Source organism: Cynara cardunculus (genome assembly GCF_001531365.2).
Source record: "Cynara cardunculus var. scolymus isolate 2C chromosome LG 17, CcrdV1, whole genome shotgun sequence".
NCBI classification, from domain to species: Eukaryota; Viridiplantae; Streptophyta; class Magnoliopsida; order Asterales; family Asteraceae; genus Cynara; species Cynara cardunculus.
This window is the reverse complement of record NC_037544.1, coordinates 37,598,236-37,610,596: the sequence shown is the minus strand read 5'-3', so window position 1 is coordinate 37,610,596 and position 12,361 is coordinate 37,598,236. Positions and strand designations below refer to the sequence as shown.

Genomic DNA, 12,361 nt, shown 5'->3' with positions numbered 1-12,361 from the left:
TGATAGGGGTGTGATAATCATGTGATATAAGTGTGATAGGGGTGTGATAATCACCATTATACATCACTTGGGTTAACGTTTTGGTTGATAAGTTAAAATTTTGGTGTCATCATGTGATTTGGGTGTGATAATCATGTGATAAGGGTGTGATAATCACTGTTATACATCACTTGAGTTATCGTTTTGGTTGACAAGTTAAAATTTTGGTGTAATCATATAATATGGGTGTGATAATCATATGATATGAGTGTGATACTTATGTGATAGATGTGTGATATGAAGAAAATATGTTAACGAGAAGAAGAAGAAGATAACTACCAAAGAGTAAAACGTGGAACGTGAAAAGATAATTATGGTTAATTAAAATAAAATAAAAATTATAAAAATTACTTAATTACATTATTGTCCTTATTAAATTATTTATATATAATAAAAGTTAATTTATTAATTAAAAAAGTTTGAGGTTATTGGGTTGTTCTCGCATTYTCGTAAATCACAAGGGTTCTCGTTTGAACCTCCACCTATATATATATGCAGAGTTCAAACAAGAATACCTCCGTTATACGAGAACCCCCTTATCACATGTGATATTATACGTGAGGACCCTGGTGGTGTACAAACGATGTGCCCTGTGACTTAGGTCGAGCCAAAGGTCGTCTACGTCTATGATTTAGTATCACACGTGATGGATTATAATATCACATCAAGAACACGCTTATCAAATGTGAAAATACATGAAAGGGGGCTTAGTGGTGTAAGGGTGACTTAGACTGCAACTTATATCGCGCCAAAAGTCGTCTGTGTCTCTGATTTAGTATCACATTTGATCATATGTGATGGAATAGAATATCACATGTAGTAAAAAAGTGTTGTCGTGTTCTCGTAAAATGAAGGTGTTCTCGTTTAAACTCTTCCACAAAGGAGGCCGTAATCTCTTTGATCTTGTAAGCACACTTGACCTAATGGTGTTGAACTCGGGGCTTAGAAAGTGGGAGGAGCAATTATGAGTGGGGGCACATGACTAATGGCTCATTGGTAGTTCGAACCGTATAGATTGTCTTTGAGGGGCGAGTTTAGAGGCCTTAAGTTAGGAAATGGGCAACCAGAGGATGTTGGGTAGGTGTGAAGTAGAGTAGCCCATACCATTAAAGCGAATAAGGAGGCACTTGGAGTTTCGTCCGGGAACACTACGGATCAAAAGGAGGCATGGTGGTGGAACAAAGACGTTCAAACGAAAGTTAAAGTAAAACAAGCATGTTTTCAGGAAATGATAATGCAAGAGAGGTCAACTATTGAGTCAATGCACCTCCTCATGAAGAAGATGTATAGAGAGCGTAGCAAGGACCTACACAACACAAGGTGTTGATATATCTAGAAAAGACGTCGCGAAACGTGATTTAGATGAGAGAAAGGTACATGGAGGTATGTCAGGATGGATAATAATACATGATATGAATGAGGTAGCAAAAGATGCGTGTCAGGATTCCATTAGATGAGGTAAAGTATTTCATAATACAGATAATGATACACTTAAAATGGATGTTTAAAGTACTTTTTTATTTTTATTTTAAATTACTTTTTTTTCTTTCAAGTTAAAATGGATGTTTAAACGAAGGTAAATGACCTTTTAATTAAATTCATGGATTATATAATATAAAAAAATATAAAAAGGGATTTATATTTATAGTCGAGTCGTGTCGTGAGTGAGAATTTGATAGAGTTTTTTTTTTTAATTAAAATCTCGTTATATACCTAAAAATCTCATGCTTAAATCCTTCTCTGAAAGTTTTCTTTTGCAGTGAAGGTGTTTTTCTGTTCGGAATGGACGCTGCCTACAATCCTCGGACCGTCGAAGAAGTCTTTAGGGATTACAAAGGTCGTCGTAGTGGCATGATCAAAGCCCTTACAACCGGTGCGGTATCTCTTCTTATTTATCCATTGCAAATAATTTAGTGTTTTGCTTCTGTCGTCAAGTAATTAGGGTTTTCTACCTTGTGTCTTTCATTTCTAATTACTCGCCATCTTCTCCATTCTACTCATACTTTCTTTTTCTTTTCCAGATGTTGAAGATTTTTTCCAGCAGTGCGATCCTGGTTGGTTCCTTAGGGTTTCGATTTCTTTTCTGCTGTTCCTCTTTCTTTCTATATGTGCCCTATTGTGTTGCTGGGGTGTAACGTAATTACAAACTTAATCCAGAAAAAAACATTCTTAGTTTGCGTTTTACAATTTTATGAACTAAACATTCATGATTAGGTTTTCTTTTTTCTAATTCTCGTCAATGATTGTGTGTCGCATATCTTTGTGTTTGTGTTGCAGGATTCTAGGAATTCAATTAAGTGTGCGTAGAAAAAACGTTTCTTGTAGGCCTTTTTGTTTGTTATACATTTATTTATTTATAATTTGGAGTGTTTGATATTTTTATATTATCCAATTTTAAGTAAAAACAAAGTGCGGTTAATTTTAATGGCGTTTGGGCTTTTGGTTCTTGCTGTTATCATATTAGTGTGCACTAGATACTGTGTTCCTTATGCGCGGTGCAATTCTGTGTATGTCAAGTTTTTCTGCATTTTATAAGATGTATAATGCATTGATTTCTGGATTTCAGTAGCCTATATATTGGGTGGAGTCCATTAGGATTAATCCGTCTGAATAGATTGGGAACGTTTTTGTTTGGGAGAGTTCTTTTCGTAGATGGAGAGCTTGTTTTTTAATTGGGAGGGGCAGGTTTGGAAAAAACTTGGCTTTCTGCATAAAACTCCCTCTAAAAGCTTACTAAAGAAGCCAATTTCTATATCATTAAGCCACTGTCAAACAGTCATGCATAGCTGATCGACTAAACTGAGTCCCATTAAGCTCATTAAGCTGCTAACAAACAGACCCTTAGGATCTCCAGTAAAGAAATGTCTGGGTTGACAACTGACTTTCTAATGCATAATTTACAGAGCTCTTAGCATTTGAACTTGTTTTATGTCGCCATTCTAAAATTCTTTAAACAAGCAGATAATGATGTGGATCGAAGATGACATAGAACAGTTGCAAAAGCATATATTTCTCTTCTGCTACTCTTGTTTTATGGACTGGAATGTTCTTGTGTTTTTATCATCAATAAAGAAATTTGTAGTGCACTTTTTATGTAGGTTTTCTACAGGTTGATTCACCCTGTTGAATCTATATCCTTTTGTGCATGGGCCAAGAAGTTTTCAGTTTGCATAATGCCTGATTTATTCTGCACTAATACCTTTTCCAAGATTCTGCTACAGAAAATATTACATATTTGTTTTGTAATAAGTGAACTCGATGCAATGCAAGTACATGTACTAATAGATTGGAATTTTCTTCTTTGGATTCAAGCTTGACTTTGGGTCGTATGTATGGAACTATGGATAAGGGGATGAATTATGCAATTCGGAACGTGTAGAGTCCCTCTTGTTAACTACTGTCTCTATTCAAGTATATATGTAAGTTATTGGATTAGAGCTTTCGGTACATATATTTTTTGCTGGTGACACAAGACCAAGCACTACACATCTTTCTAATTTTGATTTTTGATAGATATTATTATTATTGCCTAATGTGTAATGATTTCATAACATCTTTTGAGTGGAATGGGAGAAGGGAAGGCTGGATTTTTTTTTTTTTGTAACAAGTGCATTTATATTTCAAGTGTCAAGACCATGTGAAGCATCAATTTAGGAACCACAAGGGTGGTGCCTGATTGGTTTGAGCGTGGCTCCGAAGGTCAAAAGTACCAGGAGGTCCCAAGTTCAAATCCAATGAGGAATAAAAATCCCCTTGTGGCCACGGAGGTTCAAATGCGGTGACTCCGGGCTATCTACAAAGCAGGTGGTAGCCCTGGGATTAGTCAATTCGCATAGCGGGTTGAATATCCAAGTTAATAAAAAAAAAGCCCTTTAGGGGTTCCCTTCTTTTGGCTTGTAAGCAATCCAGAAGCCTGAAATTAGTAATGTGGGATTGATATGCTTAGCCTTTTATGCACAAGAGATTTATGGGCTTTTTGCAATTACATGTCAGCCTTTTGAGTTAATATGTAAACTTAAATGATTGCAATAACTTAAGGTGCAGTCATGCATAAATTACTCCGTAATCTGTGACAAGCTTTTGCATTATCAACCAGACAACCACCAAGCTGGGGGGAGATTGACCTTATATATATATATGCATATTCTTTTGCGCCATTGGCCATAGCTGTTCCATTTACATACATGTAACATGCACATGGATTCTCAGTTGGTCTGCTTGCCCCTTAATAGTCTGTTTCTATCTCAACAGTTTCACACATATACATGTTACATGCACTTGGATTCTTTATGGATCTGCTATTAAAGGTCTACTTTTGTGTTATCAGTCACTTCCTTTGATAACGTGCATTGATAGATGCTTTTTGTTACTTAATAATCTTTTGACAAGTTATATGTCTTTATCTTTCAGAGAAGGAAAATCTTTGCTTATATGGATTCCCTAGCGAACAATGGGAGGTTAACTTACCTGCAGAGGAGGTGCCTCCAGAGCTCCCTGAGCCTGCATTAGGTATTAACTTTGCCAGAGATGGGATGCAAGAAAATGATTGGTTGGCTCTGGTTGCTGTCCACAGTGATGCATGGCTACTTTCTGTAGCGTATTATTTTGGTGCCAGATTTGGTTTCGACAAAGCAGACAGGTTTTCCTTTTCTTTCTACTAGCTTTCGTTGGTGTAGTTTAGTAGTTATCCTTCTATGGTTGTTGCCTGTTAATTCTGTGTCAGTACTATTTAATCTATTTTCTAGTTATAAAAACTAATTGCTAAAATGCAATTGTCCTGTGCATTTATTTGTCTGAACTTTTCTGAACTAAAAGGCTTCTGGATGATTGCATTTACATCTTTTATCATGCATAAACCTAGCATACTGGTTGTCGATAATTTTGTCATTTCTAAAGGTCATATATCGCAGATTGCACATTATATAAGTTCTTTAAAACAGCTTATGGTTGTTTTGACATACGTTGAGAAGCTCATTAGAGGATCAATTTATCTCTTTTCTTCAACTTGTTAGGGTGTTAAATAGAGTAGTCCTGAATTTGTGGTATGTAAGATGGCATTCACCATATATCTTTCTTCCCTTTTCATGTTTAGTATACCTTTCACTATAAAAGATTGATTAACATGTGATAGGGAAATGAACATCGGACAACTCATATTACTCTTTCTATAAATAAACCTTGTTAATATTAATCACATCCGGATGCAGGAAACGCCTCTTTAATATGATAAATGATCTCCCAACAATCTTTGAGGTTGTGAGCGGAAATGCCAAGAAACAGACGAAGGAGAAGTCATTGGTTAGAAACCATGGCAGCAACAAATCCAAATCAAATACCAAAGGGGTAAGAAATTTTACTTGTATCTTAAGTTGTCCTAAGTAATTTATTGGAATATTTTCTTCAAAGCCTTCAGTAACTTGATTGTTATGTCTTTATTCATGACCACATTCGGGTTTGCAGCTTCCATTTATATATATAAGGATAATATTAGTTCTTTGCAGTCATGATTTTGTGTGCTTCTCCTTTCATCACAAGTTGATCAAACCACTTGTTACTTTTTTTAATAGATTCAAGGGCCTGTTTATTAGCAGCTTAATGAGACTCGCGGCTTATTTGGTCAGCTATACATGACTATTTGCTAGTGGCTTATTCAGTAAGCTTCTAGGGGGAGCTTTATGTAGAAAGTCAAGTTTTTCCCCAAGCTGCCCATCACAATTAAAAAATACTCTCAATCACCATGACAAAACCCTCCCAAACAAAAAACTTCTCAATCTATACAGACAGATTAATCCACACACACAGCTTTATCCATACAGGACTTAATGGAAAACCAACCAAAATAACACTCTCTTCAGTACACTCGCGTAACATAAATGCTCTTTTTTGCACTTGTGATCCTATTCTTCTGATGCCATGATTTTATAGTAAATTATATATAAATGCTATGTGATCCTTGTTGCAGATAGCGTTGCAAATGGGCAGGCATGGTCTTTGATAATAAGAAGCTAATATTTAACACCCGGCCTTGTGTGTTCTAATAAACATTTAAAATGATATCAACACTCTTTCCTTCAAACTCACACCTTGAAGAATTGCATTGAAGCATAAGATTTTCCACAGCGTTTCTTATCTGAAATATGTTCTGATCACATCAAATCTCACTTCTTTTTGTAGTTTACCTTTTGTTGATGTGTAATTTTTTGTGGGGATATAACCAGCGAGGGTCTGAATCCCAGGGCAAATACGGTGGTAAGGGTGACGAGGAAGGATTGGAAGAGGAAGATGAAGAGCATGGGGATACCTTGTGTGGGGCTTGTGGAGAGAATTATGCGTCAGATGAGTTTTGGATTTGCTGTGATATATGTGAGAGATGGTTCCATGGAAAGTGCGTAAAGATAACTCCTGCAAAGGCAGAGCATATCAAGCAGTACAAATGTCCTTCGTGTAGCAGCAAGAGAGCACGACCATGATGCATTAATTGAGGCAAGTGTATTTTTACTCATCTTGGAGGTCATTTCTGTAGCTCTGGGGATGCTTTAAGTTTCTGGATTGTTATGATTTTGAGACTAGATGTGTAGAGTATTTTCTTCTTGTCTAGGAGAGGAGAGTCTTGCTTTGATTAATTAATATGTTTTCTTTTTGGTTTTTTTACTTTATTTGAGTCATTGGGAGCTTAATGTAGAGTTGAGATCCCTTTGATGTTCAACTCCTTACATTTGAAAGTTAACTCTCTCCATCCATCCCATGAAATTGTGAAGTGTTTCTTTGAGGATGTTTATGAAAATTGCAAACAATTTTCTTATAATTGCCTAATGTTGCTACTAATTTGCATCTCTTTGATGAAATCATTGAATTTTATACTATTTATGTTATTCTGGTTTTGTTTTTCGTATATGGGATCGTTAAGAAAGTAATTATCGTCATTCGAGCTGTTTTTTCAGACAAGATATAAAATAAACAAGAAGTAATCCTAATCTATTCGGACAAATTAATTCTTATAGACAATTCAAGATACATATCATAACAAATGGTTGTGTCTACATTGAGCATATCAAGACTGGTGCAACAACTAAAATTTCTTTTACAAACTGAAAAGAATGAAAGTAATATAACTTCAATTTGAACATATGAAAATCACCCATAGGTATATGTATGTTAACAGTTTAATGAGACTTACAGCTTATTCGGTTAACTATATAAGACTGTTTGATAGTGCTTTAATGATATATATATGATATGGCTTATTCAACAAACTTTAAGGGTGACTTTATACATAAAACCAAGTTTTTCCAAACCTACCATTTTCCATCAATAAAAACCATGCTCATTTCATCTATGAAAAAATACTCGTAAACAAAAACCGTGCCAATCTATATAGACATTAATCCACATAAACATCTTTATACATACATGGCTTGATCAAACCAACTAAATATCCACTTATTATTTGTATATCACCAAAGGGGTTTCCGATTTTTGACACACCTAAACCTGCTTTTCTCACAAATGAAGTTTTGACAAGACTCACACACCTCTAACAATCGTTTTTTTTTTAAATATCCAAACATTAATTTATGGACTAAAATGTGCAAACAACAAAAGGCATTCCTTCCACTTCTCAAGCACTTTGAGGAAACCAACTTGAGGATTTGGAGAGGTTTTGTGAATCCACTTTCTGATCAAACAAACTCTTAGTTCAATAGAAATGGTCAAAGCAATTGATAAAATTTGTAACCAAGTGCTGACCACTGACTCACCCAGTGAGATTCACCATCATCACTCTATACAAACCCTACTCCACTAAGTAACTTGACTGTTTCATTGGGTAGGATTACATTTGGGTTCCTTACAGGTGGATCTACCTTCATTGATCCCTTCTTCCCCTTTGATGAGATGCTCCATAAACTACCAGAAGAAGATTTATCAGAAGCACCAGCAGCTTTCGATTTCATAAGTGGATGCTTAGCGTTCTTCTTCCCCATTCCATTTGCAACCAACCATCGCGATCCAGCCTGTTGTTGTTTCGTGTTAGAACCCCAAATCTGCTTCTTACTTGGCTCCGTTTTCACACCTGCAACATGAACTTCTGTAATCTTGAACTGAGGAACCGAAACACTTTCTTCAACAGGAATCTTCTCTTCTTCAACCTTCACCTTCATCTCCTCTTGAACCTCATCTTTTTCTTCTTCTTCGGGTTTTTTCCATAACGCATAAATAGAACTGGGAATCTTCTGTTTTGGTGGGACAAAGACTCTCTCAACTTGAACAAGAGCAAGCATTGGAGTGCCAACAGGCTCAAAGTTTCTTAAAGGGTCACGAAGCTGAACCATTAACGCCACAGTGAAATTGTTCCCCAAGAGACCGCCTTTCTTTGAGCCTTTACCTCTTCTTGCACGCATTAGATCACTAGCATGATGGGCAGCAAGAATTCTTGAAGTTCTTTCACTCATTTCATCACCATCCTCCATTTCACCAGAATCCAATCTCATCCATTCATCAAGGGTAACAGATAAACCCATTATTCCATCAATATCATCATCACCGCCACCATCGATGCTGTTCTTAATATTCATTAACTGCAGTCCTCCAGTTCCTTCCAAACCCAAAGACCCATTAAAATTGATTCGTTTACCCTCAAGAGCCGATATTTCACCAATGGATTGGGGGCTGATGTTTGAAGGTGCATCCTTATCGGACATGCCGGACTGTATTCTTAATCCCTCGATTGAGAGGGCTTCAATCTTGTTCATTGCCAACGGAGCAAGGTCCTCCAGGGATGCATATTCTGGATCTGCCACACCCATTTCATATTTTCTTGACCTGCGACCAGACGATTGTATGTTGGGGTGATCTGGTGCAACTTGTCCAACTGCTGCCTCTTGCTGCAATGAAGCTTGCCTGCATAACATTGCAAGAGATTGTTTGATAAACTGAATGTAAAGTTCTGACAATTAAGAGCTATGCTAAATGGTCGGTATGTTGGATTAGGTGCTTTGGTATGAGATATTTGAACAAAGAAACCCCTAAGATGGTAATTGGACTCCCGAATTGTCAGGATACTTTATGAAAAGCATATGTGAAGGACCGATTTAATCATGGTTTTAACAATCCAAGCAGTAGCATTTACTAGAAAGTACAATCCCAGATTCTAACGATCTAATGAATATCCCAGATCATAGGAAAGACAAGAAAGAATTGATGCAGACAAAATGCATACCTCTCTGGTGCCTCCAAAGTGGGTGTGGCTTCCCAAGCTATTTGTTGCATGGTCTTTCCAGATATATCTTCCAAAGGCATCAGCTTATTTGCCTGCATTGAAAGCTTTTCAATACCAACTGAAGCCAAACATTGTAATACATCCATGATGCCAGAACCCATTTCTGCAGGTAAAACAACCGGACTAGAAACCTGCATAATCAAATTCCCTCCACTTTTAGCATTCCTGAAAATCTCAGGGTCCATAGAGCGCAAGAACCCTCCATTACTGGTCTGAACAAATGGCCCTAGGCCTTCTCCAAGTGGTGGAAGCTCAAGTGGTTCTTCAGGAGAGAGGCCAACTGGACTGCCCAATCCACCCGCGGTATTGGATGGGGACCGCTGAAAAACCTTCTCGTTTAGACCCCACTCACGCATCAAAGCTTCTGTCTCCAAGTCTTCCAAGACGGATGCCTTTGTCTTGTTCTGTGCTTCCTGGATTCCCGACTTAAGCATATCTTCAGAAGCATGCAACATCGATGAGGTGTTGAATTCTTCAGGTATGGGGCCCCACAATGAAGCAGATGGAGAGTCATCACCGAACCCTGCTTCATCATCATCAACATTAAAGTTAAATAAGGAAGAACCATTGGCCAGGGAATCCTTCTCAAATTTCCTTAGCAAACGCTCCCGTGGAGAGTTAGACTCGCTTTCAGAACTCATGCTGAAGGGACTGTGCTCTATCCCAAGCATGTTTAGGAAATCATCAGCCACAGCCTCTGTAGCATAATCCAACTTGAGCGACTTCCCTTTCTCTTTATAACCGATTTTGAGCTCCATATATGTTTCTTGGTCCAAGTTCTCACTTTCTTCGTATCCAAAACCTGCTTCTCTGCTGCATACGACACTGTCAATTTCCTTCCCTCCCCCGTGTTCTTTCAGATATTCGGTTTCTTCTTGAGAATCAGAATCTTCTTTCACCATGTCTGCCACACTGTTCAAGGCCGACTCCAATTCTTTCAGGAGTGACTCTTTGTCATCAAAGTGTTGCTCCGTGGTATTGCTTTCAGTTACCACGCACTCTTCTTTTTGGCTTTCAGATTTTTTTTCCAGCAAAGATTCAGGGTGCAGATTTGGCCTATCTGAACAATCAAAACCATTGAAAATTCCTTCTTCACGATCCCTCTTATCCTGTTCTGCTTTTAGCTCTTCTTCCATGGGAAATTCTATTCCCTGGTCTAAGACAGAAAACTCACTTACAATATTACTTCTATCAGGACCAGGAGATTCTGAGTCTGCATTAGAGGGTTCAAAAGGTACAACTTGAACATCCCGTTGGGTTCCATAGTCAACAGATATAATTGATTTCTCTTCTTCGAATTTCTTATACAGTATAGTCACTGATTCAGAAAGTTCTGGCTTTGATATTGGCAAAACCTCATGAAGATCTTTTATATCTTCTACAGAATGCCTCAGGGAACTAGATATAAGAGGAAGACTTTCACGTCGGTGAATTTGACTTTGACCAGATGCCTTACCGGGAGATTTCACTATCCCGATACTGTTGTGCCTAGTAGGTTCACTCGGACTATTGCCCACTACTGAATACCCAAAGCTGACATTTATACTTGCACCTTTGGCCTTGCCTGATAACCTGTAGGTAGTAGTCCACTTTCCTGAGCTTTTCTCATCCTCTAACTCCTCCAATGTAAGAGGGAGTAATCTAGTAAGGTCAACCCTATGTTTTCCCAAGTCAAGCTCAGGGTCGCCGAACACGGATGCATACAACAAAAAGTGTTTTGCCTCATACTTAGCCGAGTGATGAGGCCCACTCCTGCTACCATAGACCGAGCAAGTGTTTGTCAAAAGTTGCTCAAATTCAGCTACACCATGCAGAACTGGAGCAGGACGAGTGCTCAACTCACCATCCCGTCTCTTCCACTTGACACATAGTGTAAGATCATCAAAACTTGGAGGCAGCCCTTCAATTGAATGGACTTGAAGAGAGAAACAACAGTTGAATCTCTTGTTGCGGACATGAGTAAACGATTTCAAGGTATTCCAACTCCAAATGGATTTCTTGTCCTTCAAAAATCGATCTTCATTCGCTTTGGCTTTTGACTTGGTTTCAGGTAGTTGAGGCCTTACAATGGATTTTGATCGACTACTGGCTGTAGAATTCACCCCCCTGGAATGTGTTTTATCTTCATACATAGCTTTACTCAAGTCACTTATATCATTCAAAAATGCTCCATGCCGAGAATCCTGACCACTTGTCTTCTTGATCTCGTATCTTGACATCGTCTTGACAGCCTAAACAATATAGCGAGAACGTAAATATAAACCTTTTCGACAACCCCAAATTTATAAACCCTACCAACCGCAAACTCAAAACAATCCACTTGAAGAAACTTTTTGAAGCTTTAAATTTGAACTATCCAACTAACAGAAGACCAATTCAAATTTCGAAAACCGAATTCATGAGAGAGAATCAAAAACTACAAAGGCAACCGAGTTCATAAAAAAGATTGTGGAATTGTAATTCAACAAAACTGGATTGAAGGGTAATAATATCCAACAGACAAGTAAAAATTTAAGCATGATGGGTATGTAATAGTTATCGAAATAGAAAAGCGAGGTTAAGAGACTTGCCTTGATGAATCCGATGAGATAAAAACCCTAGAGTAATTCCTTTGAAGATGATTGGGATTGCGTGTGTGAGTAAGAAAATGGAATGTCTTGCAGGTACAGTTACCAATCTCTGTAACGCTAATCCTATCGCCTGATCTCTCTCTCTCTCTCTCTCTCTCTCTCTCTGTCTCTGGAGTTGACCCCCTTCCTTTAATCCTTCCTTCGTTTTGTTGAGAGTTGAAACATGTCCGAAATGGCTGCCCCCTCATCATTTGGTATATTACAGATTGGCCCCTTGTCATTTTACAAACCTTCCTAAACGCCCTCATTGTTTGGATGTAGGTAGACAAGACAACAAATATACCATAACTCCTCTCATGTCCTGTCATTAGAAATCTTGTATGTATTAATTAAATAATGCATGGAAGTGTCCAACTCAGATGTACCAATCCGATGAATGATATCTTTTGTAGTTTCAGTTATGAACACCTTTAAA

The 12,361-nt window shown here is 37.8% G+C and overlaps 2 protein-coding genes across 5 annotated transcripts; one reads left to right on the top strand and one right to left on the bottom strand.

The window, feature by feature from the left end:
- Positions 1 to 1,477: 1,477 nt before the first annotated feature.
- Positions 1,478 to 6,844, top strand: LOC112500285 (PHD finger protein ALFIN-LIKE 4-like). 3 transcript variants are annotated; one of them, XM_025103729.1, is made up of 6 exons: positions 1,478 to 1,497; positions 1,800 to 1,912; positions 2,061 to 2,093; positions 4,450 to 4,678; positions 5,247 to 5,382; positions 6,276 to 6,844. In XM_025103729.1, exons 1-6 carry the CDS (start codon positions 1,493 to 1,495, stop codon positions 6,507 to 6,509), a joined length of 750 nt encoding a protein of 249 aa, XP_024959497.1. In that variant the 5' UTR covers positions 1,478 to 1,492; the 3' UTR covers positions 6,510 to 6,844. The 3 variants fall into 3 exon arrangements, with proteins under 3 accessions (XP_024959497.1, XP_024959496.1, XP_024959498.1); XM_025103728.1 differs by having other exon boundaries at positions 6,258 to 6,844; XM_025103730.1 differs by lacking the exon at positions 1,478 to 1,497 and having other exon boundaries at positions 1,733 to 1,912.
- Positions 6,845 to 7,627: 783 nt separating this feature from the next.
- On the bottom strand, positions 7,628 to 12,042 carry LOC112500664 (protein PLASTID MOVEMENT IMPAIRED 1-RELATED 1). Of its 2 annotated transcripts, XM_025104203.1 has the most exons (4): positions 11,887 to 12,042; positions 9,448 to 11,547; positions 9,257 to 9,348; positions 7,628 to 8,937 (listed from the first exon to the last, which is right to left on the bottom strand). In XM_025104203.1, the coding sequence occupies exons 2-4, from the start codon at positions 11,533 to 11,535 to the stop codon at positions 7,821 to 7,823; spliced, it is 3,297 nt and encodes a 1,098-aa protein (XP_024959971.1). In that variant the 5' UTR covers positions 11,536 to 11,547; positions 11,887 to 12,042; the 3' UTR covers positions 7,628 to 7,820. The 2 variants fall into 2 exon arrangements, with proteins under 2 accessions (XP_024959971.1, XP_024959970.1); XM_025104202.1 differs by having other exon boundaries at positions 9,257 to 11,547.
- Between the last annotated feature and the right edge of the window lie 319 nt (positions 12,043 to 12,361).